Source organism: Pectinophora gossypiella, chromosome 20, assembly GCF_024362695.1.
Source record: "Pectinophora gossypiella chromosome 20, ilPecGoss1.1, whole genome shotgun sequence".
Taxonomy (NCBI): domain Eukaryota; kingdom Metazoa; phylum Arthropoda; class Insecta; order Lepidoptera; family Gelechiidae; genus Pectinophora; species Pectinophora gossypiella.
In genome coordinates, this window is record NC_065423.1 from 9,481,677 (window position 1) to 9,509,077 (window position 27,401).

Sequence of the window (27,401 nt, forward strand, 5' to 3'; positions counted from 1 at the left end):
TATAGACAGTCATCATTAGCAATATTAACACCTTACCCGATAGGTGATGAATGATACAATTGATTTGAATCGTTAAGGTGTGATAATGAATTTCTCACATCGTCAGACATAATGACTTACAAGTCTAGAAAACGGCAGGGTTATAAAAAAGTTCTCCCTAGTCCTCAAGACGAGTTACCAATAGATTGATAAATGCGACACCTCTAGAGAGATGCAAATAACGCTACCTAATGAGTTTGCAATCATCTTTTATCTACATTTTTTCTCAAACAGCGATATAAATAAAAGTAATAGCTAGCTGGCAAACTGTCAAAAAAATAAAATGGGTATGGAAATTCATACAATATTTTTTTCCATCATGTCTATATGTATTGAGTATGAAATATCCAACATAAATGAATGGCGTAGTTATGAACAATGTCTAAACAAAGCTGACTGCATGGTTCTTATTGATGATGTTATAAATCTGTAATGATTGACATGGCGAGAAGACACGGGTTGTTGTTCGCGAAAAGACACGGGTTGTTGTTGGCGAAAAAATGCCTGTCTGTCTAAAGTTGCCTACATTATGATAGGAGGAAGCTTAGTGCATCTTTAAGTCTTACCAGTTTGGGCTACACTCGGATTATGTCAGTCAATCAGTCTGTTTTTCTATTCAAACATGTTTATAATTTCTGAAAGTACCTACGCTACGTCTTTATAGTTCGTGATTAAAGCAATTAGAACATCTTACTTCGCATGTACCTTTTATCTGCAGAATATGGTCGTCATACGAGCCTTTATGCTTTGCTAAAACGTGTCTTACACATGAGCCGCAGTCATTTGAGTTTTCCTTGTAAGTGTATACGTCTCGGTAAATGTTTTTCGAGTCATTAGCACGAAGTATAAAAAGTATGTTAGCCTTGGTTGTAATAAGTATGTTGGCGTGGGATAAAATTAGGTACAGGTATGAAGGAAATAATTGGAATTTGAGGGATAATTTACTGCAAATATGGTTGAAAATTTCACTTATGATGAATCGATTTAATCATCGGCTAACTGCACTCCGTTAGGTGGATACCTACTGCAATTGAACGCGTGATTGAAATGATTTGTGAATGACGATGTCTAAAGTAAAAGCGTAGAAGTTTTCAGTCAACTTTATCTTCTCCTAACTCAAAATAATGTATTGTTTTATAAGAATCAGGAACGTAACAAAACTTTTTGCCTGTATGATTGATAGTCTTTTTTTTAGTATTACAAATTGTTGTATGATTTAAAATATGTGGCAAAAGATACCAGCATTACAAATAACTTTAGTTTTCCGTGTTAATAAGTTACAGACTACCAAGTCTAATATTATAAACGCGAAAATATGATTGATGGTTTGTTCTTCCTCGTGAACCCAGCGAACGAATCGACGTGATTTTTTTGCGTACAATACAAATAGCTTAACTCAAGGGCCTAATTTTTATACTTTTTAACAAAATGGATGATAGATATCAGAGTGCAATAATAAACAAGTACTTAAAAGAAAATTAATTATCGATTATTTTATGAAAAATCCCGAACTCTCGTGCGAGTAAGAGATACCTTGAGGAAGGTGTATTAATAAACTTTTTACACATACTTACGACATACTCTTCGCGAATTGCTTCTTGCGCACACACACATACCAACTAAATGAAACCATGAAACACATGATTTGCATATATTATTATTTCCATGTGGAGTACATGTGTATGTAACTTTGGAATATCAGGCAGAATAATGATGTACTTAGTATTTTTTAAATCTCATATTTATTCTTTTTAAGCATCAATTTTGAGCTTCCGTATTTTTTTTTGCGATTAATTAATATTGTCGTGTGCAATGCAACACGATACGACGCCCTTCTATCTACTTTCAATTAGTATGTTACCTTGATCGATTTATTAATTAGGACATGTGTGAACAGTGTCTTTGTACCTAGGTAGAGTAGAAACTCTTTATGCCAATATGTGTATGAAAATATTCTGAATGTTTTAGTAGTATTATTATAGATAAGTACAGTGGAAATTATGAGGCTGAATGGAATGCTTCAAAGGCTACATGTTTATTTTTTATAAAAGGAAGAAAAATATTATCGATACCTCGACAATATTAACAAAGCACATCACTATAACCGGTATTAAAGAAATACATTTTTTATCGGGCTTATTGCCAAAACATGGTAAAATTTTAAAACAAATTCAAAGGGCTTAACAAATATTTAAATGGGACTTCACTGTTAAAAAACGAACTTGTAAGGTAAAGTTTCTGTCACGTATTCACAATATAATACACTCGCGTATATTTTATTCTAAACGCGTTGGAACTACGTCCTCTAATGCCCTCGATAATGTTTCGTAAATTCGCAAACAATTATGACAACATAACCTCGAGCACGGCCACTGTCAATGAACACTGGGAATGAATGACAACTTGACAGAAGAATGTTCATGCGCGTTCGGTGCGCGCTTCAAGTCAGCTGTTGATTGATCAATCGATCAGCTGTTTATGACACTTCCCTGCGGTACTAAGTTCATCATTGTCATTGTCACCTGTTTGTCGCGCAAAATATCTTGCGAAAATATTTTTCTTGTATGGTAACATGCATGTAACGTCACTGTCATTATAATGTCAAATTGTCAATCGCATTCATGACAGAAATTCATGTCAATTCAATTCAATAGAAATAAGATTTTGGAATAGTTATTTTTGATTTAAAAATATTGACCAAATTGCTTATTTATTCATGTTGTATTTCATAATTTAATATTTAACAAGCTTTGGGTATTCCTTAGCCCAGTTTGCGTATTGTTGGGGATATTCTGGGAGTTTTAATTGCAACTTTTAAGTGGTAAATTCGGAGTTACCTAATCACCTTTTGCCTTATTATTGTGCTGTGAATATTTATTTTATGCGGTAAATTAAATAAATAAGCCTAGGAACGAGATAGTATCATCTATTATCTATTCGGCTACGCGACAGTTTACGCAATACCATTTGGAAGAAAGACGTGTCCTATTTAGAGCAAATAGAAATTATGGCGCGTAAGGATTTCTTCCGTGATACTTGGATAAGATATTTAGGTAAGTAGGTTACTATTTCCTTTTTATTTTTTAAATTACGGTGGTTTGGAATAAAAGTAATACACTAATTTATTATTCATTGCTTAAAAATAAAGTTTCAGAAACTTATTATCTTAAGGAAATTAATTCCTTTGCAAATAAAATTTATTTTCGTGTAAAGAAAAATAAAATAAAAATATGTCTTACGTTTCATCCCTTGTAATGTAACCATCGCTGAATAAATCCATGATGCCAATCTGGAAAATAAAATTATTAATTTATAAAAATAAAAATAAATTTAATGAATTTATGAGAAATAAATATATCACTGTGTTATTTATTTTATAATATACATTAATAATTCTATGTGATAATGGGACATACATATACGGAGAGGTATGCCCCATGATATATTTTATATTGGATGTGTAACCCATAACAATATCAAATATAGAGGCAGTTCCTTTTGTTTGACTCAAAAACATTTATCACTGGCTCTTTTTTTAGCTTGTAGGTATCACTACTGCAGTGTAAAAGTCTCTCTATCTTATTTACCTAATCCTTATAATTTCTTTAACTTCCAGGCTATGCAAATGAGGTTGGTGAAGCGTTCAGACCGTTAATTGAACGAAGGTTTGTGAACTACAGCTACGGTCTGGCCTTTGGCTATGTTCTCGCGGATACTACGGACAAAGCCTTGCAGAAGTTTTGGGTATGTACTCACTTTAATTAGTCATTTGAAAACTTTTTTATTTAATGTTTATTTCATAATAAAAAATATTAGAGTACATATTCTACTAGACTATATTTATAAACATATTTTTATTTAAGAAGATCCATAATGTATGAGTGTTTTTTTTATATAAACAACCTCTATAATATGACCCACTATTGGGGCAACCTCAACCAACCATAGGGGTATAGGCTATACTCTACTGTGCTGCTCCTCTGATTGGTTGGAGGTGCTAGAGCTAATAAATCTTAAGAAATTGTTTATATTTTTTTATTTGTTTCCCATTTTAGCATGATGGGCGATTGACCAAGGTGCTGTGGGCCACAGGAGATGCTCTGATATGGCAGTCCTTAGCTTCTATTATCATACCGGGGATTGTTATTAACAGGTAAGTTTAATAAATACAGTCTTAAGGCCCAGAAGTCCTTTTAAAATCCAAACCCTATTGTTAAGCCGTTGGTCCTGATTACTACCTACTGATGTAAGTATGTTGTCGTTACATGAGTCACGTTAGGGGCCTGACATGCCTGAGGCCTGAGGGTGCCTTGAGCACCCCTGCAGCCCAGATATCCAGACACAATAGTAAAACAATCTTCTTCTATCGTGTGGGTTGTGAGGTGGATTACCAACCCCATCAACCCTAGTGTCAGGGTTACTATTGAGCCGCCAAAGGCCCCTGACATGGCTTATGTAACGACTACTAAATTACATCAGTAAGTAGTAACTGGGACCAACGGCTTAACGTGCCTTCCGAAGCACGGATAGTAATGTCTTATAACCAAACTAGGGATCACAAAATGATTTTCGTGATGTGTCCCCACCGGGATTTGAATCCGGGACCTCCGGAACGGGAGCCCAACGCCCAAACCACTGGACCACGGAGGCCATTCGATACTAATAATTTGAATATTTTTTTTTCAGAATAGTAGCGTATTCCAATGTAGGGTTAAAGAAATATGCCCCGAAAATTCCGAGACGGCAGCGGCTTTGGATGACTGTTGGTATTGGTATCATGTCAATACCCATCATCGTGTCTCCCATAGATCATAGTGTGCACTTTTTGATGAACATCACCTACAGACAAATCTTCAAATAGTCAATATTCATTTCCAAAATGGCGGTGGTGTAAGAAAGGTATATTTTGTTCAGCACTTGGGCTAGGATTAGACCAATCTTCATAATATAAATCAGTAGCAAATGAATAAATAAGATAAAAAAATATAAGTTCAATTCTGAGATTTATATATTTCTTTACAAAATTATGTCACTTAAGATTTACTAACATACATGATCTGACACAGTAGTAGTAGGAATTAGGGAAACCTTTGAAATTATAGTAAACGGTAGTAAAGGACTTGGTCCGGCCAAGTAGTTAATGCCATATATCTGCGGCAAATCTACAATAAGTCACGTCAATAAAAACTAAAAAGGTTTAAGTAGAAATTTTCGCACAAAATTGGCAACACCAATTCCCGCTAAAATTAGTCCAAAATGGCGGGAAATTAGCTTTTAGAATTAGAACAAATTCAAATTCAAAAATATCTTTATTCAGTAGGTAACATAGTCACACTTTGAATCGTCAATTTTTACATAACGAACGTCTTATCCGCCTAAATTACTGCAGCTTCTCATAACCTGTATAGCCGGGGAAAAGAAGCTGCAAGAAAAACCTCGGCACAAGGCCCTAGACGTATTTAAAAAAAAACACAAAAGTCGTATTTAGCTCAAAAACCGTGCTTTGGACGCTGCGAGCGCATATTTTGGCCTCACATTCCATTTTTAACGTGTGTTGAAATTTTATGGGCAACGAGGGACTTTCCAGGCTACGTTCCCAAAAAAAAAAAAAAAATAGCTGGCACTGTAAAATTTTGCCTTTATTTAACCTTATAATTTCATGGATAACAGACGAATTACAATTCATGGAATTAAAAAAAAACATGTGTGACGGTACAAAAAAAATGCGGCGAGGAACGCGGCAATGTGGATGCTGCTTTAGTTTCATGAAATCTCAAATTAGGTACATTAAAAAAAAATATTATGTGTGAAGAGATGAATTTCAGCAATACACATAGCACATGGGATAATACTTAGTTCCGAAAACTAGTAACACCTCAATGCAGGCAGTCCTGCATAAGGGGCTTGTCCCACATAAACAGCCTATATACGGGTATGGAGCATACTCCACCACGCTGCTCCACAGCGGGGTGGTGGTTTGTCCTACACGCCACTACACAAAGTCATATTAACTGCTTATGGGCAGAAAAAAAAGCTTTTCGAATCTGTTGCCTTAATCATGGTATAAAACCAGGTATGCTCATTTTTTTTTTTTTTTTTTTTGGTTTGGTTTTCCCCGAAGGGTAAGGCAAAGGGAACTATGCCCATACAGCCATGTCTGACGTATTTTTTTTCTTGATGATTAATGAAATGGTGAAAGGTGATGAATGATGATGATGAAACCTAAGCCCCCACCCTCGGAGTAGACTCCTACTCCGAACCCCAAACGAATTAACTCAAAAGTCCGCATAAACTTTTGAGCTATGAAGCGGCTTCCTAGCACGAAGCGAAAATAGGCAGATACACTTTGTTTATTTAATACTCCAATATAATAACACTCGCGAATGTCTTCCGACTAACTTAATGCGATCATTAACCACAAAACACCACTTCGTATTAATTATTTAGATTATTCAATGAAGAAAGCAACTGTCCCGTTCCCGTTTCCCGCTAAAAAGCCCAGGTATGCTCAAAAGTGACAGCTAACATTTCAAGGTTAGCCGCGCTAAAGTCATCTCACACTTTGTTGCCATTTTGTAAAAAAGAAATTATCCACGATTAACGTTTTTAATTTACTTAGTAAGGCGTTTTTTTTATATGTGTCAAATGATAGCAATTTAGTAAGTTCGTCAGTAACTAGCCCTTAATTTTCAGTAATTAAATTTAAGTCTTTGGAGTTTTGGACATACCAATTTTATGGTAACACTTATGTAATACTTTCGTCATCAAACGGCTAGTGATGGCGGCGTTTTATAGGATTGAGTATACCTGGTTTTATTATTATTATTACCATGGCCTTATTCACAGCGAGCACCTATAAGGTATTAGGGACGTTTGAAGGTTTGTCTTGTTAGGCTCTCCAGAATCTAAGAAAAATCTAAAATTAAGGTTAGTACAAAGAAATTTACCTATATTTATGCAATTTGCACATCCAATTTTCTTTACAAATTGCACGAAGATTTTTTAAGGACGGATTGTATAAGTGTCCTTAAAGTAAAAAAATGCATTATTTAGATTATAATTATTTATATTACTTGTTGTAAAAAAAGGATTCCATGCATGCATGTCGATTTCGAGTAAAATAAATGGAAATCTAAACTATTCGGAACAGAGTAACCAGGTGAGGGCCTTCAACTCTCGCCATTTGTCCGGCCAAGCAGTTAATGCCATCTGCGGCAAATCTGCAATAAGTCACGTTAAGAAAAAAAGGAACAGAGTAGTCACTGGCATAGTGAATGAAACCCCCATACGATTTTACTCGACAATTGATTCAGAATATAATTTTTGTCGTATTTTTGTCCTAGTAAACAGACATGCCATTTTGTAAGTGACGTTAGCGCATTTTTTTGTCTTCGGTTACTAATGGTTCAGCAGGCTGAGCACGCTATGTAGGTAAGCGCGACGCGACGCGACGCGACATAAAATAAGGTCCTTGGTACACGCGACTACCGGGACATCCACGATTCTTTCAAGATGTACTCCATAGGAAATATCTTATTATTGTTTATTTCTTAAAGAAGAGCCAAGAAAAAGAAAAACAGATACTTATTTTCATAAGAAATGAGGAAATTGACAGTTTTTGACATCATTTGTGTGACACACTTTTCATATTCAAGTCGCGAGCAAGTCGAGCTTTGACATTTACTCGCTCTACACGCGCCGATAGCGTGAGGCCTGCTGATCAATATTTAATTAAAATTACACATGAAACCATTACTAAAATGAGAACTGTCAGAGGTTTTCAACTCTCACCGCTAGGCGTATTTTGTACGTAAATGTGGCGCCACTAGCGCAGGTATATTTTTCAATGTTCAAGGATTTTATGGTATACCTTAAGATCTTAATTAAATTACTGTTGTTTTTTGACATGAATATTAATATTAGAGGCTGTGATGACATTATTCCAATTTAATATAGATAGGTGCCATAGATTTAGACTGCCATTCAATCAATTCCATCTATAGATTGACAAGGATCTTATGGCTCTTGGAAAGGAGGACCAGGGTGTCGCCTTTTCCATACAACCTCATTATAACAACACAAGGAGGCAGAGGTATATAGTATTTACCAGGGGTGGCGAACTTGATTAGACCCAAGATCTCCTGTTTGAACGAAACCCTCTGCGCTCTACCAATTACATACTTCTTGAAACCCTAAAACCGTGACGGAATAGTGATTGAAAAATGATAGATACTAGATGATGCGTGCATCAGTTGGCGATTACGTTGCGCAGTCTAACATGCGCAACGGGATAAAATTATCGATCGATTAAATAAATTATGTCGAAATCGATAAGTTTGTTTTTTCCCTAACATGCGTGCTACGTGATTTTCTTCGTATTATGACAGAACGATATGACTTATTTGGGTTCGCATGTTAGCACCAATCGACAAAACGACATAATTAGGTATATGGGAAATGTGTAGGAAGCAAGAGAAGTATGTCAGGATCGAAGCAAATGGAATTCCATAGTCTCTGCTTACCCCGGTGGGAAATAGGCGTTAGTTTATTATATGTAAGTACTGTTGACGACAGGTCGACATGGCAATCGGGGCATGAGGTGAGCCGCGGAGGCGGGGTCGCCCCGCACACCCGCACAGTCCCCGCGGCGTCTTAGTCTTAGTGTCGCACGAGTCCGTATCGACCGCGTTTATCGATTATAATCTCGCTCACATAATTTATTGAATTAGAAATTAACATTAACACAAAAGAAATCTAATCTAAATATGTATGGTCAATCAAAATTATAAATATAGCAAGTATATTTTACATATAATTGAAAACTAAGAATAATATTTTAGAAATAAAATTAACGTTAGATGATTCAGCTGAATAAATATTAACTTAAATGAAAACGTGGTATTATTTTATTCACATTTTGTTACATACATAATAAAAATATATCGATATTGAAAACGTCACGTCACTAGAGAATTGCCATGTCGACCTGTCGTCTACTATATGTATGTAATAGGGTGCCGGCATAGGCTGAATAGCAATAATGTCATGGAAATATTGCCATTAACAGACATGTTTAACAGCCGTTAAAAATGGTACGGCGTTATTTCCTATTATGGGCACGTACCAAATGATCCTTGTCGGTCTATACTTACTTCAATCTATACTAAAACAGAACATAATCTCGCGTGCTTTATAATATTGTTGTCGGGTAGTTCTTCGAACACCGGAAATCAATATCATTACCGTAAACGCAAAAATACAGGGTGTTAGTGACATCGTAACGAATACTAAGGGGGATGATTCAGACCATGATTCTAATAATAATAAATAATAATAAAAAAGTTTATTTAGGTAAAATCTACGACACACATATACATTTACAACATTAAAATATACACACATTAATATTTAGTTGGAAAACATAAAGGTATTATGTGTGCCGTAGCTCACCAAAAAAGGCCAGGGTTCAGTGAAAATTTACCCAGAGGGCAACACTGATACATATATATTTAAAAAGGTGATGATTCAGCTCACTATTCTGAGTTAATATCAAGTGAAATTTTCCGCCGCAATTCATGTATTTTTTAAATTATTTTCAATTACTTTTGCGATCGAAAATTTCACTTATTAACTCAGAATGATGAAATGAAGCATCACTTTTTTAAATATATATATTAACTTCAGACCTCTTTCTTATATCCCGTGGTATAACTTCAATAATATTGGTTACTGGTGTCTGAAGATCTGCTCAGTTGAATTTCTAAAAGCAATATAGACTAAATAATTTAAAGAATTATTTTAGGTATACAGTCATGAATAATATCATGTACGCACTTTAGGACCCTGTCGCACTATCATATTTGACATTTAATAAGAATTACGGTTTAATTACGAGTATGCTCCATACCCCCTCCGGTTGATTGAGGGGAGGCCTGTGCCCAGCAGTGGGACGTATATAGGCAGTTTATGATTTATGATACGGTTTAATTTGTCAAAAAAGTTAATGTGACACGGTATCAAAGTGTATACATATTAGTACTCGTGACCGTACATAAATATGCAGAATTGTAGTGGTTTGTAACACTAATAAGAATAAGGTAAATGTAGAATTGTGAAACTAATGCTTATATCATATATTCTCCATGGCCCACACACCATCTAAGTTGATTTTAAGTTATGTCTGTCATTTTCTTATCCGCCGGAACGGAAAGGGACGGATAATCGAAAGGCATAAAATTTATGGAACACACGACTATTTAGGCAGAAATCTATAACAACACTAAAAGTTTTACATTGGTCAATAACCCGACAGAATTAAGTTGACAGCACACGTCAAACGCAATACATATGAGCGAGATGCCTATTAAATTCGCCCGGGTTATTAATTCATTCATTCACTCATTCCTTTTCAAATTAATAGTTGTCAATCATCCGTCCCTTTCCTTTTCGGTGGATAAGAGCGACGGGTATAACTTAAAATAAAATTAGGAGGTGTCTGCAGGAATCGGGGTCAATGCTTGCCATAATTTAAGCCTTAGACTGTTTCTGTGATTAGTGATGCAATCGATAGTTACCTATTGCCAATTATAAATGGAATCTAATAATAGGAATGTAATATTTTATTTTAGATAAATTGTTTGAAAGTTTATGGAGTGCTTTTTCTAATAAAATGTTTTTTAAATTGAATTGCCGAGCGATATGTGACCAATAGTTATACATATTTTTTACCGTACTGTATACTTTGTATTATGTTAAAATATTCATTTATGATAATACTCTTGTTGACATTTTATTAAAGTTTAGAGATTAATTAGTGTTTTTCTTTTATTTATATCTTAGCTGTTTTATGGTAGATACCTCTATTTATTCTTATGGTAAGTAAGTAGATGTAATAATGAATAATATCTTCTTCTTATCGTGTGGGTTATGAGATCAATAATATAATAAATTCATTACCATATCCATATTACAGCTAGTTTGATTGGGACATTACAGGCTGATCACCTGATTGTCCGAAAGTAAGATGATCGGAAGGCACGTTAAGCCGTTGGTCCCGGTTGTTACTTACTGATGTAAGTGCGTAGTGTTACATGGGTCATGTCAGGGGCCTATGGCGGCTCAGTAATAACCCTGACACCAGGGCTGATGGGGTTGATAATCCACAGTGGCGGATTTACAAATTTGCCGCCAGTAGGCTATTCAATTTTTGCCGCCCCTACTGACCTCTAAAATTCAATACGCTAGTTTAGTTCACAATCAAATTAATTAGTACTTTTATTGTTAATAAAATTGCAACTTTCGGATTTGTATTCTATCGTCCTCATTACATCGGCTTTTTCCCGTTATTAATATGATTGTGAAGTAAGTTGTGTCAGTTTCTAGATTTTTTTACAGCAGTCGATTTAGTGAAGTGTATACTGTTGAGCTAAAACAGCAGCATGTAAGTACTAATTATCATAATTCATGTCATCCAAACCGTATCCGGCGACGGTGACTCCTGAATATCTATCCTGGATCGATATTGTGGTGGGCTCTGATGTGGCTGGCGAAACCGAACTTCGACTTGAAGATCCGGTCATACGGCACACAATAAAGCTGGCCTGACGAATTGAGTGTGTGGGTTTTGATCGAGTCTTCCACATTTGGCGCTTTGCGTCGAGATCTTGTAAACGCTTCTTTTCAAATAAATTGACGCTCTTGTGAACGGCGCGGCGTCATTCCGGTCTAAGACAAACACAATCCACCCAACTAACTGTTGGTATCTCACATGCCACGAGATTGCGCTTAAGCACGTCTTTGTAACGCAGATATTGCCCACCATGTTTTCGCTTTCCGCTAGAGAGCTCGGAATAGAAAACTGCTTTCGGTAGTCTGCTGTCATCCATTCGCAAGACGTAACCGCACCATCTCAGTCGATGCTTTATGATGAGCGCTTCTATCCCGGATAGACCAGCACGACGCAAAACTTCTGTGTTAAGGCCGTTTATACACTCGTTCACAGTGTCCTGCATAAGTTGATTGCCGATGCAGCTTGGATGTCAGGTAAACTGAGAACCGTGTTTATGTATGATGACCATAAGAGTCGTCCATTCTCATACCGGTTACGAAAGATGTCCCAGCACGAGTCGTAATTGTCGGCGCTGATATTCAAATGCTGTACGAGCTTTTCTGGTTCACCTCTCAGTTTAGATTTCAGTAGCTGCACTTTTTACGACTTCGTTAGCATATAAAAATCGCAAAAAGACACCCACTTGTTATAGTTTCCGTTAAACTCGGGTATATCAATTTTAGGCGTTGTTTTCTGGCGATTAGTGTCTCGACGTTAATTTTAGAAGCCGATTTTTCAAAAGCACTTAAGTTTATTCTTGTCTTTAGATGAACTTGCCGTTTAGTTATCTTTCATTTGGACATCAGTTGTAGGGCGTGGTGACATGAGAGATATAGATTTTCCTTGAACATCTTCTGTCGTGTTTTGTCGTATAAAGCTACCGTTTACTTGAATGACGTAGGCGTCACGAGTGGTGCAAGTTTCCCGTGATTCATGCTAAACTCAGCCCAGTGAGCCTCCAAAGCCTCTAGACGTTTTTCTAGATAACTGAAAATCTTCCGTTGAACAGTATCCTTGGCGTAGTTGGAGGTGATTTGCTTGATGTTATCGTAGTTCACCTTCTGTTTCTCGAGGAGTTGATCTATGTTAGTTGTCATCGTGGCGTCAATTGTTAAAGCTTCGCTGGAAGAAGAACGTGCTAGTTACACAGTGATATGTGCGCTTTCTCAATGCAGTTGGTGAGACCCGCTTGCGGCAGGCCAAAAGCACCGATTCGCTATCACAGTCATTAACACAACATTCCACTATAGTAGCTCGAAGGACCAAACGTTATAAGGGCCAATGCTGGGTTTCGGCTTCAGCGCTCCAACTTCAGTTGTAGTTGTAGGATTTGATCGTTAACTCAAAGATTCGTTTAAGTAGGTTTATTTCTTTATTTGCGCTCGTGGCTAGTACGTATCGTTTACGTTGAGTGACCGTTTCACCAGCGGCGTAGCGTGTGGGTGTCGGCCGTCCGGGGCGGAAGACAATTTTGCCGCCCTTTTATTTAGATATTTCAATTTACAAATGACCACAGATTTTTTGTTTTAAATTTAATGATGTCTATATTCGTTACGCGCGTTTTTTAAAATATGAAAAATTAAATGTATATTTTTCAATCCTTCTGAGATTTTTTCTTAATATTTTTTCCGTAAGAACCTTGTACAGATTATTAGAAAACTACAAAAAAAAATTGCCAAATCGGTCAAGCCGTTTCTATGTTATGTCGTGACAACGGAAAACGGGTTTCATTTTTATATACGGGTTTTTTTTTGGGTTGATGAGGTTGGTAATCCACCTCACAACCCACACGATAGAAGAAGAATTTTATATAGATTGTGAAATTTTGCCGCCCCCTAAAAACCCGCCCGGGGCGGGCCGCCCCTGCCGCCTCCACTACGCTACGCCGCCGCTGCGTTTCACACTAATAATAATCGAGTGCACAGCGCTACCAAAAGCAGGGCGTAATGTTAGCAAAATATGTTCGGTTGAAGCTCGTACAGACGTAATAATGTTCAGTACACTGTCCATTATACTAAAATATTAAAATTCTTGTCACTTGTTTCTTTATGTACTTACTTATATAATAATGTCTTTTTTATTTCTGTAAGACAAAAAAAAATTTTAGGCCAAATTTGCCGCCCCCTAAAATCTGCCGCCCTAGGCTTCAGCCTACTCAGCCTACTGGTAAATCCGCCACTGATAATCCACCTCACAATCCACACGATAGAAGAAGAAGATGGTAAGTAGGTAGATATAAATATAAATAATAATTAATACAGTATGGCAACTTTGTAATAGTTGTCAACATTATTTTTTTATTTTAATCTAGAAAAAAAGTATCCAAAATTAAAATCATAAGTACGTAAATCTAATTTAAGAACGCCTGGATTTTTTTCGACAGCAATCACATTGAATCACAACATTGCTTATAACTTACATAAGGCGCTTTACTCAGTGTAACATTTTGTTGTATAATTACCTATTATTATTTTTCGTGATGTCAAGGAAGTATTTGCATCTAAATTTGTAGTTATTTTTATACGTAATTTCATAGAAACGTTTTCATACAGAGAGATCTCTTGAAACTGTGATAGATTGTAGCTTAAGGTGCTGTGCCGAGCAGTGGGTTGGACACAATTAAAGTAGAAAATATAATGTTTTATAGACAAAATAGTCAAGTTTTAACTTACCAAGATGGCAGTCTCACTACGAATCAATGCATCAAATTTGAATGCAACTGCAACAATTTAACAATGTTCCTACTATGTAGTAATTTTCTATGGTATTATGGATAATTCAGTGGTTTATACGCACGCTATTTTGCATGTGTCATTAAGTAATAGTGTAAGCATAGAGTAGGTATGTATGGTCGGGGACTGAAACAAAAACTGGAATATTCAATGGTGTTTACCATCCCGGGCATGTCGTAAATGCCGACGGGTCAAAACTTGGGATGGACCGAAGTTCGTTTCACATTCGGTTTAACCGAATTTCGTCATTCGGCTGAAATTCGGTTCACAAAACCGAACTTCGGCCGAAATTCGGCATTAGGTTGACGAGCGAGCATTCATACATGTCACGCCCATATCCCTTGCGGGGTAGAACGAGCACAAAAAATAAATATGTTCATTTACATAATTTGATTATAGGTTTAGTAACGTGAAATGTATTATGGAATTATTTTTTTCTTGAGTAGGTAACTCAAAACACATTTGTCATTACCACTACGCACTTTCAATCAATAATACTTTATTGCACAACCACATATACAAAGGAAACAAACATACGAATAAAAATAAGCACAATTTTTATTACTCAGAACCGTCATATTAGAGCGAGAGAGAGCTACCGCACGCGGCAGTGTCGAGGCGATAGCGTGCATAAGGCGGACCTTACCTGTAGAACAGTTAGTTCCACCTATACAACAGAGATGGCGCTTATCGTTTCTGAAACGCGCTAACGAAGTTTAGATACATAGCGCGACGCATTATGTAGGACTTCCAACACGAGACCGTTGGATCGTTGATCCTAGTCACACTATCAAGTAGCTAGGGTACCATGCTCTGTTGGGTGCCCCGAAACATCCTTTGCACACCTTTCCCGCCAAAGCCTTATTGCATTACTCGTTTCATCAGGGCCCGATGCATCGGGTGACGCGTGCGTACGGTGTGTTACTGTGCGCTGTCGCACGCTATAAGCGGTTATACTAGCCAATCCACCCAGCCCGATACGTCAAGATCACGGGCGCATCGAGATTGGGAAAATCGACGCGGCAAATCTCCGCTCCCCGCACAGCGACTGAGCTAGGTTTACCTCACCCCCGCTCGATCTTACTTTGGTCTTCAATGGGCGTCAGACGTCACACACAAAAGCGTGTGTACGTTATCGTCAATGTGTAGTATCTGTGTAAATCGAGGTGCTTTTTTATGCCATCAGCCTGTCTTTCGGAGGTCTAGGCCTTAGACCTTAGACATGCACGATAATTTACTATCTGAGTAGATGATGATAACAATACACAATTTTGTACACGACATTATTGACCTTGCGTTTGCGCATGTTAGTTTGGAAGAAACCCGTCCCATCACGCAATTGTAGTTTTAGTATCTGTACCTACTTACACTGTGCGATTTCTCGGGATGATTTCAAGATACAAGGGTGGGGGGGGGGAGGGGGTTAAAAGGGGCTCATAGAAGCAATTCAATCTAAAAAAGTAATATTGCTTTTTGATATTAATTATCATTGCGCACTTATAAGTCATGAGCAATAATAATGTACCCACTTTAGGTCTCTGTCGCACTAACATATTTGACATTTAGTGAGACTTACAGTTCAATTTGTCAAAAAAGTTAATGTGACATGGTACCAAAGTGTATACATATTAATGCTCGTGACCGTACATATAAAAGTAAGTAAGTACAAAGCAGGCGCAAACACAAATCTAAAACAACCCTATAAAAATGTTTGCATTGGATAATCACAGCACACGTCAAACGGTTTGCATACCAGCGAGATAGCTTTGTGAGTCGCTCGGGTTATTCATTCATTTACTCATTCTTCCTAAAATTAACAGCTGTCAATCACCCGTCCCTTTTCTTTTCGGCGCATAATAAAATGACAGATCTAACTTAAAGTAAAATTAGGAGGTGTCTGCAGGAATCGGGGACAATATTTTCATAGTGTGTCTGCTTAATCACGAGTTGAATATATTTTTTTTGTGGGTAGATTTTCAAATTCTAATTGACACAAAAAAAATATATTGCGCAATATTGCGTTTAATTGGCAAAGTTACAGCATTTTACGGTACCTGAGTCATAAGGTATATCTTTATATTTAAACCTTGACACTTATTATGCATCAATATTACTTAAATGTACATAAAAGAACAATGATATTATGCAGTTACAAACCTCACGGTAGGTATTATTTTTTTAATTGAAAACTAATATCAAATACCTACCTTATGATTGAATGACGACGTCAAAGTTCCTTTGCCCGAAATTTCTGTTTGTAATAAGGCTACCGATGGTAGCGAATTCGATAAATAAGTAACATACATACATAAACAGCCTATATACGTCCGACTGCTGGGCACAGGCCTCCCCTCAATCAACCGGAGGGGGTATGGAGCATACTCCACCACGCTGCTTCAATGCGGGTTGGTCTAGTGGTCAGAGCGTTAGGCTCACGATCTGGAGGACCGGGTTCGATTCCCGATGGAGACATTGTCGAATACGTAAAATTAAAAAAAATGTTTTTGTATGCAGTATGTAACGAAAAATATTATGAAATTGCATCTTGTCACATAAAATATACATTGTCGGTAAAGTGGCTATGGAATTTGAGAAGCAGTAGAGCTATCGTAGTTATCTGTTTGCAGGAGTAGTAGTAAAAGAGAGTGGAGTTGAACCGGCGACAGTGGTTCTCTTACAAAATGCGCGTTAAGGCCTTTCCAACCTCTTTCTTCTGTTCCGTGGTTGGGACGACGCAATGAAATATCCGTGTGGTCTCACTTTTAGGGGCAATGACGGAATGTTACAGGAATCTATAACGGTCAGTGTTTCACACTATTCTGTTTACATATACGATAAGATATTGAGACTTGAGATGAATGAATTTCACACGAATACGTACATATACAAAACTAGTAAAAATCTAATGTTTGATACCATTCTATGTATATATCAATGAATGTATGTGACTTAACCTATATTGAGCCGGTTTGCCGCTGAGTTGAAAGTTTAAAAGGTCTGAAGGCAGTAGCTTCTGCGAAAAATACGACCTGATAGTTCAGCGGGGTTAAAAAGGGCACATCGAGGCATTTGAGTAGTTTCATAGGGCAGAGATAAGTTATGAAATTCTGATTAATAAATAGAGACCAATCTAAAGGCTACGAATAAATAAGTCTAAAGGTGTCAAAATGTTTGAAATGTTTTATTTTTTTCTATTTATAACTTATTTATGAATTTTATTAAAGAAAAATGTAATAATTAGCGCGACATTTGACAAGTTGGAAACTACCCTATTCATCTAAAAAAGTACTTAATATTGCAATTTGACATTTGCGCGTAAGTATAAAAGTAGGCACGCAAGTGCGCAATGCAAACGAGTGTCATAAACAGATGTTTCGGAACAACGGGATAAACCTTCCCTCATTCAGCGCTTATCGCTATCGACCCACTAGGGTTGATTAATTCTTTCAAATATTTTTCCTCTCAGACGACGCCCTGACCCGAGGTTCGCGCCCAACTGGGCACCCTCAGGCCTGTTGTCTTAAACGTTGTACCGGGAGAGAGCCTTCAGCGCTCCCCATTTGTCCGGCCAAGTAGTTAATGCTATCTATGCAAATCTACAATAAGTCACGTCAAAAAAAAACTGGATAAACCTATATGTACTTACCTCTCTTGTAGCAAAGTATATTACCTCTATAAGTTTATAAATATGTTCTTAATATACATTTTCGCAGCAAAGCGTAGAGGTAACAGCGGGTTTTCTTATCATAACTCAAATAGTCATGGTGACATTAATTTTACATCATAAAAACAAACTATAGATACGTACTTAAGTATGAGGGACTTTCTAGGCTTCGTTCCCCAAAAAATATATAGATCATCAGTAAGTGTTTTAGTATATCTAAAGTTTACCTATACACACCCCAGGCCACTTCATACAAAGACCTCGTTTTACACAGACACTACACATTGACGTTATCGTACACGCGCATCTGTGTGTGTGACGTCTGACGCCCATTGAAGACCAAAGTAAAGATCGAGCGGGGGTGAGGTAAACCTAGCTCAGTCGCTGTGCGGGGAGCGGAGATTTGCCGCGTCGATTTTCCCAATCTCGATGCGCCCGTGATCTTGACGTATCGGGCTGGGTGGATTGGCTAATATAACCGCTTATAGCGTGCGACAGCGCACGGTAGCACACCGTGCGCACGCGTCACCCGATGCATCGGGCCTTGATGAAACGAGTAATGCAATAAATAACGAGTAATGGCTTTGACGATTGAAGACTAAAGTAAGACCGAGGGGGATGAGGTAAACCTAGCTCAGCCGTTGGTGGGGAGGGAGGTTTGCTATTCTATAGCATTATAGTTTATTCTGTGGCAAAGGGCTCTGTTCGCTAGCGGATTTTACTGTTAACAACCGGTCTTAGGTATTTATCTAACGTTTAACGGTAAATGGTAATATAGCTTAGGAATGAGGATAAAAACTACCTATTTCTCCCATCAGGTGTGTAGCAACTGTTGAGTGTCATTAAAATTTGACAGTTCCCCATGCTATTTGATTAAACAACATATTATTTTGGTTTTCTATTCTTCATTAGAAGATAATAGATTGAAGAAATTTTTTTTTGTCACTTAAAATTACGAATAATTAAAATATTTCAAATTATTACACAAACACTGGTCGTGGTTACATTACGCGCACTATTGCCAAGGAAACCTGTTGAACCAGGAACGAGCTGGCGCGGGGGTCATTACCGCGGTCCCTCAAACGCCTCCCCAAAACACGAATAAAATCCTTGGCCGCCGAGCACCACACACCCGAGTCTCGACGGCAAAAGGGAGAAAATTTTTGAAGAAAATTGTTTTGATTATATTTTTACACTAAAATATTTTGCGTAGCGTTAAACTGCGAAATAATATTTAGTGTTATATTTTAGTCCCTAAAGATCGGAAAGAACAAACTTACAAGACCTTATTTTCAATCAAATCTGCCTTTTTAATAGGATTAATGCCGCAGAAATGAGGTTGTTGCGTAGCATCTGCGTGATAGAGTGAGAAACAGTGTGATAAGAGAGAGCATACATACATACATAAACTCACGTCCCGTAATCCCTAATGGGGTGGGCAGAGCCACAAGTAATCAAAGACAACTTGCAGCCACTGTTGATAAGAGAGAGATGTGGTCTAAAAGACGATATTGTTACTAAGATTGAGAAGGGAATGTTAAGTTGGTTAGGACACGTAGAGCGGATGAAGGATAATAGGCTTACCAAAGCAGTAGTTACAAAGAGTGAAGGTTGGTGGTAGGGTTGGCAGAGGAAGACCTAAAGGAATGCATTGACCAAATTGGAGATGTCCTTAGAAAAGGCTCAGTACGATCTACTCTGAACCGGCGTGCGTGTATGAAACAATTGATGAATGTGAAGGAAGCAAGAGAAGTGTGTCAGGATCGAAGCAAATGGAGTTCCACAGTCCCTGCTTACCCCGCTGGGAAATAGGCGTGAGTTTATGTATTTACGTATGTCTACGCAACATCCAACTATTTAAAAATAACCAGATTATAATGTTTTATATTGACCTTAGAAATATAGCAACATCGTGAAATTTGATACTTACTCATTTAAACATGGTTTTGTAAGTTAAATCAATGACTTATGTATAAAAAAAGATATAATATGTAAATGTATTATTTATGCTCATTTTGAATATTTCTTTCGGTAGGTAGGTATAATTTAATTACTTCTGATATCATCGCCTTAGGTATAGCGAAAACCACACAAGCGTCCTTTTCAAATAAAATCAAAAAATCAAATCTTTTTGATGTAATTTTCTTCAACAAAACCTCTATTTCTTTGAATTAATTTTAATCCGGCTAAAATTGGCATCGCAATTTACTAAATTATAGTTTGTCTATAAGGGAAATTTATTTCAGGACTGTTGTCTTAAACGTTGTACCGAGTGAGAGCCTTCAGCGCTCCCCATTTGTCCGGCCAAGTAGTTTATGCCATCTGTCAGTTTACATGATTTCTGCCAGTTACTGGCAATAGGCTCCCCCCTATTACCTACATGGGACTTAAACATAACTGGCGTGGAGTGGGTGTACTATACACCCCTGGCTACCCTTTCAGGGAAACAGGCGTGAAGCTATATCTTACGTTACTTTTAGTGCCTAGAGCATACCATAAAACAATTGCTTTCCATTTTCACAAAGAAACAAAAGAAACTCACCAGAAACAGAAGAAAAACGCAAAAGAAATAACTTCACTACACCATACACTTAACAATGACGACACGGAACACGCCCGATAGAGTTGAGTCGTACGCGCATGTTAGCGCGGGAGCGGCGTGTGCGCAGCCCCAGGTTACGATAGCTGCTGGGAGTGGTGCAAGTTAGAAGAGAACTGCAGCTTTGATTCAATTTCAAACACGTTAATTTACGTTGTTTTCAAATACCGAATGCTTCCGGGTCGAATTGAGAATATTCTTTTACGAAATCGAGTGTGAATCAGAACATGAAGTAGGTGGGTGGGTGAGTGATTAGGATAAATATTGTATACTCTCTCCTTTCCGCGAACAGGCCTCTAAATGAACCTAGGGGGATTTGTAGCATAATCTACTTACTATGTACCTATTTTTTTATCGATATAAGTAACTATCGGCACACTATGACGGCCGTTTTGGCGTTTGTCCCTGTCATTAAGGTTCGTATTAATTTATAACTATTTTTTTTATTATTATTATTAATAGCCCTCAATGTCCCACTGCAGGGCAAAGGCCTCTCTTCCCTTCTTCCACTCCTCCCCACTATTAATATAGTATTAATAACACACACGCACCCTGACACCCTAATGGGTGTCAGGATCGAAGCAAATACATCTCCATAGTCTCTGCTTACCCTGATGGGAAATAAGTAAGTTTATGTACTTATATATCATCATCTTCATCATATTCACATGGTCCGCTTACATAACCTGCAGATTTGACAGGTCCGGTTTTTTACAGAAGCGACTGCCCGTCTGACATTCCAAACCGCGAAGGGAAAACCAGCCCAATACAAGTTAGGTAACATACCTTCGAAAATTCATTTCTCAGGAATGTGGGTTTCAACGAAGTTTTCCTTCACCGCTGAGCACGTGATAATCATTTATGATCCAAACATGAATTCGAAAACAAATTTCACAATCGTTGGTTTAGACCTGCGCTGGTTTCAAACCTGCGACCTCAAAGTGAGAGTCAAGCGTTCTACCCTCTGGGCTACCATGGCTCTCGTGTTAGTAAAATTGCACTTGAGATAAACTCATTGGTGTAAGATTGTAAAACTTGACTATTACGTCCTGTCCAACATGTGTCACTGGTAACCCGGCATCATACGGTTATCTTGATACTCATCTTTGGGCTCTTAAAAGATATTTTGTTTTATGTCTCTTGGCTTTTGGCTCTGCTACAACTTTCTTAATGCCTTAACAAAAACACAATTCTCGGGTTTCCTCACGGCGATTTCTTTTTCCTCTCCAATATGATGGGTATGTGGTCACCTTCGTTTTTATACAAATTCAAATTCAAATTCAAAAATGTCTTTATTTTGTTGGTAACATAGTTACACATTGAATCGTCAATTTTTACATAACGAACGTCTCATCCGCCTAAAACTACTGCAGGTTCTCACAACCTGTATAGCCGGGAAAAAGAAGCTGCAAGAAAAACTGCAGCTGCAGACACATATCCGCTCTCGCTCCCGCTGGCGCCTGCGCCTTACGTATCAATGTTTGCTAGTTCCGTTACATAAACGCGGGAAAAACAAGCGGAATATAACTACAGCAGCGTTCACGGTCACGGGCGGTGTAGAGAAATTTTATAACCTTATCAAACGCCTCATTTGGAACGAAAAGGACTTTTATAGTATCTCATACATACATAACATAAACAGCCTATTATACGTCCCACTGCTGGGCACAGGCCTCCCCTCAATCAACCGGAGGGGGTATGGAGCATACTCCACCACGACAATGTCCCCATCGGGAATCGAACCCGGACCTCCAGATCATGAGTCTAACGCTCTAACCACTCGACCACGGAGACTGTTTATATCTCAATTCAATAGAATTGTACGTACATTACTGTCATCATCATCATCAGCCCATTAACGTCCCCACTGCTGGGGCACGGGCCTTCCCTATGGATAGATAGGGAGATCGGGCCTTAAACCATCGGGGATTGATGTTTATTAACTGATCGTGATTCTGTCTACCAAATAATATGTTATCCACACCTGTGTAACTATACACCTGTGTACACGGTCTAGATACACACAGGCTATATGTATTCTATTATTATCTTCTGAAAACTTGTGTCATGTAAATTATAATTAAATATACCTCATGTACATAGTCGTAATGGTTATTTTTCGTAAAGATTTGACGTATTTTTTAATTTGTTTACTGTCGCAGCTAATATATTTTTTAATTTGGTTTGATTTTATATTTCCTTGGTTGTAAGGTGGATTTCATCTCGAGATCCTCCGTGCTTCGGAAGGCACGTTAAGCCGTTGATCCCGGCTGCATTAGCAGTCGTTAATAACCATCAATCCGCACTGGGCCCGCGTGATGGTTTAAGGCCCGATCTCCCTATCCATCCATAAGGGAAGGCCCGTGCCCCAGCAGTGGGGACGTTAATGGGCTGATGATGATGATGAAGGTGGATTAGTATTCGATTGGTTATTTACCAATCTCATACTACTTACTGATGTAAGTGAGTAATCGGTACATGAGCCGTGTCAGGAGCCTTTGGCCGCTCAATAATAACCCTGACACCAGGGTTGATGAGGCTGGTATTCTCTACCTTACAGCCCACACGATAAGAAGAGACCAATCTCATCAATGGCGTCTGGGTTACGAGTATTATTGGGCACGAAGGCTGCCCAGTTGGGAGCGAACCTCGGCTCAGGGCGTCGTCTGAGATGAAAAATATTTGAAAGAATTAATCGACCCTAGTGCGTCGATAGCGATTAGCGCTGATTGAGGGAAATCGTCCCACGCCGGCGGGGTCGGTATCGGGGTAAGGTTTTTTGCAGAAGCGACTGCAATATAGTAGGTAAGTAAGTATAAATATAGGCACGGAGAAGGATATTACCTTATCTAGATTAGTTTGTTTAAGAATAAAGATGGTCGTCAGTTTTCCAGCCGTAAATATATAAATCTTTTAGTGTATTGTTTAAGTTCTGCTTTACGATATTATTACTGTAATAGAGATAAAGTTTGTGCCTTCCGGTGGTTTTGGGGCAGTTATCTACCTGCACACAAAGTTGGCTCGACCATTGTGTGTTGTGAGGTGTGGGTACTTAATTCATCTTGCGATGGATGTATACGTACCTCTGACTACCCCTATTGGGATATAGTCGTGAGTTTGTTATATTAAAACTATTCTTCTATCGTGTGGGTTGTGGATTACAGACCCCATCAACTCTGGTGTCAGGGTTACAATTGAGCCGCCAAAGGCCCCTGACATGGCTCATGTAACGACTACTAACTTACATTAGTACGTAGTAACCGGGACCAATGGCTTATCGTTCGGAAGCACGGATCATCTTACTTTCGGACAATCAGGTGATCAGATTGTAATGTCCTAACCAAACTAGGGATCACAAAGTGATGTGATATGTCCCCACCGGGATTCGAACCCGGGACCTTCCAATCGTGAGCCCAACTCTCAAACCACTGGATCACGGAGGCCTGCGTCAAAAGTTGATGAATTTCCTAATCCCCTCTCAAGCACTTTTGTCTAAGTGGACTATAGGAAATCTTCCCAGTTGTCACTTTGTATTTACAGGGGACAAATTGGAAACTTTTCCTTAGAATGAAAGTTCCCAGGTGTCAACCTGATTACACCCCGGACATTTCAAACAAACAACCTCGTTTTACACAGACACTACACATTGACATTATCGTACACGCGCGACTGTGTGTGACGTCTGAGGGCTACCAATTACAATACCTAATTTAGCCGTCATTACTTTTTTTTATTTACTTGCGTCAGACAGAGTAAGGCAAGGCGGGGCGGAAGGCAAGAGGGAAACCACTGCCCTATTTTTCCCTAAAAATAGCATGGAAAATGCTGCACCGACAAGAGCGTGGCTTTTAAATTGATGATGATGATTTATTTATAGGTATGTAAGTATATTACGCAAGAAGCTTTTATAATCAGTTATTAATATTTATTATTTACCACATAACAAAAAAGAAATAACAATGAAGGTTCGCAATATTAATAAAGAGGCTTTACTGAACGAATTAATTAATGTTTCTCTCTTTCTTAATTGCATTGACATTATTTTTACTTTAAGCACTTAGCCTATGTTTAATTTCATTGCAAATTATAGCATGTTTTGATGAACAATCACCATGAAAAATTGATATTTATAGGCGCCACACAGTCGCGTCGGCGCGGACAATTACTGTGAGATCAAATATTCAAATCAGACGACAAAACGTCGGCTTCCAATTTTCAAGTTTAGTTTTTAAGTAAGTAAGTATAAGTAAACTAATTTGATAAAAATAAAAACAACGGAAAGTTGCCATCTATACGTAAGTAGTATTATTCCTTATTCTATGGTCTTAGTAAAGTAGGTTTAAAGTAGGGTATTCAGAATAAAATAACGTGGCAGTATGTATGGTGTCGGATGTCTTTAATCTGTTCTAAATTAATTGACTAAAATTCACTAACAAACCAAACAAATCATATTTTTATAGACAGCGCAGATTCAAAACGAGATTTTGTACAATTATAGGGAATTGATATTTTACGATACGTATTTTGTCATTCGATACACGTCAGTTATGTAAACAAAAAATAAAACGCAGATCTTTATTTCTTTTTGAGTATTTTTTATGAGATATTTCGTTGTTTCTTTTTTCAAACTACTTATAATAATTACTAGTTCTGGAGATGGGCGGCCATTTTAAAAATAATGCATATTTCCCGCTCAAAGTTACAAATATCTGTTTTAAATTTCAAACTCTTTCAAATATGTAGCGAATTATTATTTTTACATAACTGTGTGTATGCATCGAATTTAGCGCCAAGACGCATTGTCACTATAAAATAATAGACATTCTCACAAGCTTCTCAAAACAATCGTTCTTTTAAATCTAATAGTTTATTTTTCAAAAACTTATTTTCGTTCTACATTTGATTTGAACTTAACGAATACTTATGGAAAATTTTCCACCAATCACGAAGCTGGATTAAAGGGTTTGTGATTGGTTGCAATCAAAATTACACCATTGCAAATGTAGAACTTGTACATTCTGTCTTCAAAATAAGCGTAGTTAAGCTGATTACAATCAAAGCTTCCCGTTTATTTACAAAGCATCATGCTTTCTACACAGCTTTATAATATAAAAATAATACATATTTTGAAGAAGTTCAGTTTATTTTTATATGTATGAAATTATCTTTTGGCTATTTACACCGAAGATGGATTTAGACCGCCGAAAGCCGTCGTGATTTGTGTGGTTATCCCTTTATCCGGCCAGAGAAGCTTAGAGTGGATAATATTTTCTTTTTACGTAATGATTTCGTCTTTATTCAGTATGTACATGCATGAAATATTTCTTTTCTTTTTAAAACTGTCAGACTATTAAAATTGTTAAAATTGAAACTTCTAAAGCGTGTTGGCATCGTATTTGGGCGAATATCAAAACGTCAAGTTTGGTGGCGAACTTTCATATTATTATTTTTTCGTGAAAAATTGGATTCCGACATAAAAAAGGATAGTTCTAGCCCAAATAATATGAAAGTTCGCCACCAAACTTGGCACATTTTGATATTCAGACATTTACGTCAGGTTTCGCTCAAAAATATTTAAAAACACCAAGAAAAATGTATTCGTACTTTATATTTTTTCTATGACATTTAAGAAAGCATGTAAAATGGCTCAATTCGGATTTGGATTCGGAGCCAAAGGCTTTCTAGTGAGTTGACTCTGGCAACTGGCTGGTTTATAATCTGTGTCCTGTTGTTATTTTCGTATTTACTTACACAATATATTGCGCAAAGAATATATGCATATTGTATAGTTAGACAGTGGTGCTAATTCCTTTAAATACCATCTAATTTTATTTTAAGTTATACAGGGTGTTAGTGACATCGTAACGAAAACTTTGAGGGATGATAGAGACCATGATTATGAGATGATATCAAGTGGAATTCGCAATTCGCGTCGCAAAAGTATGGAACAGAAAATAACTTAAAAAAAAAACAAAAATTTTCATGAATTTTCCGACTGAAAATTCCACTTGATTTCAACTCAGAATCATGGTCTGAAGCATCCCCCTCAGTATTCGTTACGGTGTCACTGACACCCATACCTACTTGTATGGCTACAGTATGTACTTGTGCGCGGTGTAAGTGACATCGTAACGAATACTGAGGGGGATGATTCAGCTGATTATTCTGAGTTAATATCAAGTGGAATTTTTCATCGCAAAAGTATAGAATTGAAAATAATTTAAAAAAACTAAAAAAAAATCATGAATTTTGCGACGGAAAATTCCACTTGATATGAACTCAGAATCATGGTCAGAATCATCCCCCTCAGTATTCGTTACGATGTCACTAACACCCTGTATCTGTCATTTTCTTATCCGCCGAAAAGGAAAGGGACGGGTAATCGACAAGCATAAAATTTATGGAACACACGTCAATTTTAAGCACAAATCTAAACCAACCGTCTAAAAATTTTACATCAGTCAATAACCCGACACAGTTAAGTAGACAGCACGTGAAACGGATTGCATACCAGCGACGTACCTTTTTGATTCGCCGGGTTATTCATTCATTTACTCATTCTTCCTAAAATTAAGAGCTGTGAATCATCCGTCCCTTTCCTTTTCGACGGATATGAAAATGACAGATATAACTTAAAATAAAATTAGGCGGTGTCTGCAGGAATCGGGGCCAATATATTTATGTTCTAATATTTTTTTCGTCAAACAGATAACGCAGAAGTATTCTATTTGGAATTTTAAAGTAAGTAGTTACGGACAA

General features: G+C 37.4%; 2 protein-coding genes and 1 non-coding gene across 6 annotated transcripts in view; 1 reads left to right on the forward strand and 2 right to left on the reverse strand.

Annotated features, from left to right (window-relative positions):
* Nucleotides 1–20,665, reverse strand: part of LOC126376212 (solute carrier family 26 member 6) — a 57,609-nt gene extending 36,944 nt beyond the window's left edge. The window contains exons 1-2 of one of the 4 annotated variants that reach the window (XM_050023471.1): nucleotides 20,586–20,665; nucleotides 3,279–3,328 (exon numbers count right to left, since the gene is read on the reverse strand). In XM_050023471.1, coding sequence (XP_049879428.1) covers nucleotides 3,279–3,319 — 41 coding nt within the window. In that variant the 5' untranslated portion in view covers nucleotides 3,320–3,328; nucleotides 20,586–20,665. Of the gene's footprint in view, nucleotides 1–2,246; nucleotides 2,510–3,278; nucleotides 3,329–20,585 lie in introns of those variants that run through there. The other 3 variants (XM_050023470.1, XM_050023468.1, XM_050023469.1) reach the window with 3 other exon arrangements.
* On the forward strand, nucleotides 2,660–5,840 carry LOC126376323 (mitochondrial fission process protein 1). The gene is made up of 4 exons (XM_050023651.1): nucleotides 2,660–3,092; nucleotides 3,656–3,783; nucleotides 4,095–4,192; nucleotides 4,726–5,840. Exons 1-4 carry the CDS (start codon nucleotides 3,047–3,049, stop codon nucleotides 4,898–4,900), a joined length of 447 nt encoding a protein of 148 aa, XP_049879608.1. The 5' UTR covers nucleotides 2,660–3,046; the 3' UTR covers nucleotides 4,901–5,840.
* Nucleotides 4,617–4,689, reverse strand: Trnag-ccc (transfer RNA glycine (anticodon CCC)). Its single transcript has one exon. It is a non-coding gene; the product is annotated as a tRNA-Gly (tRNA).
* Nucleotides 20,666–27,401: the final 6,736 nt, after the last annotated feature.

Bases quoted from the DNA above. Each gene is read 5' to 3' on its own strand.
- LOC126376323 (XM_050023651.1), top strand. From the start codon at position 3,047: ATGGCGCGTAAGGATTTCTTCCGTGATACTTGGATAAGATATTTAG. The intron at 3,784-4,094 runs GTATGTACTCAC...TTCCCATTTTAG, and splicing joins AAGCCTTGCAGAAGTTTTGG to CATGATGGGCGATTGACCAA. The intron at 4,193-4,725 runs GTAAGTTTAATA...TTTTTTTTTCAG, and splicing joins CCGGGGATTGTTATTAACAG to AATAGTAGCGTATTCCAATG.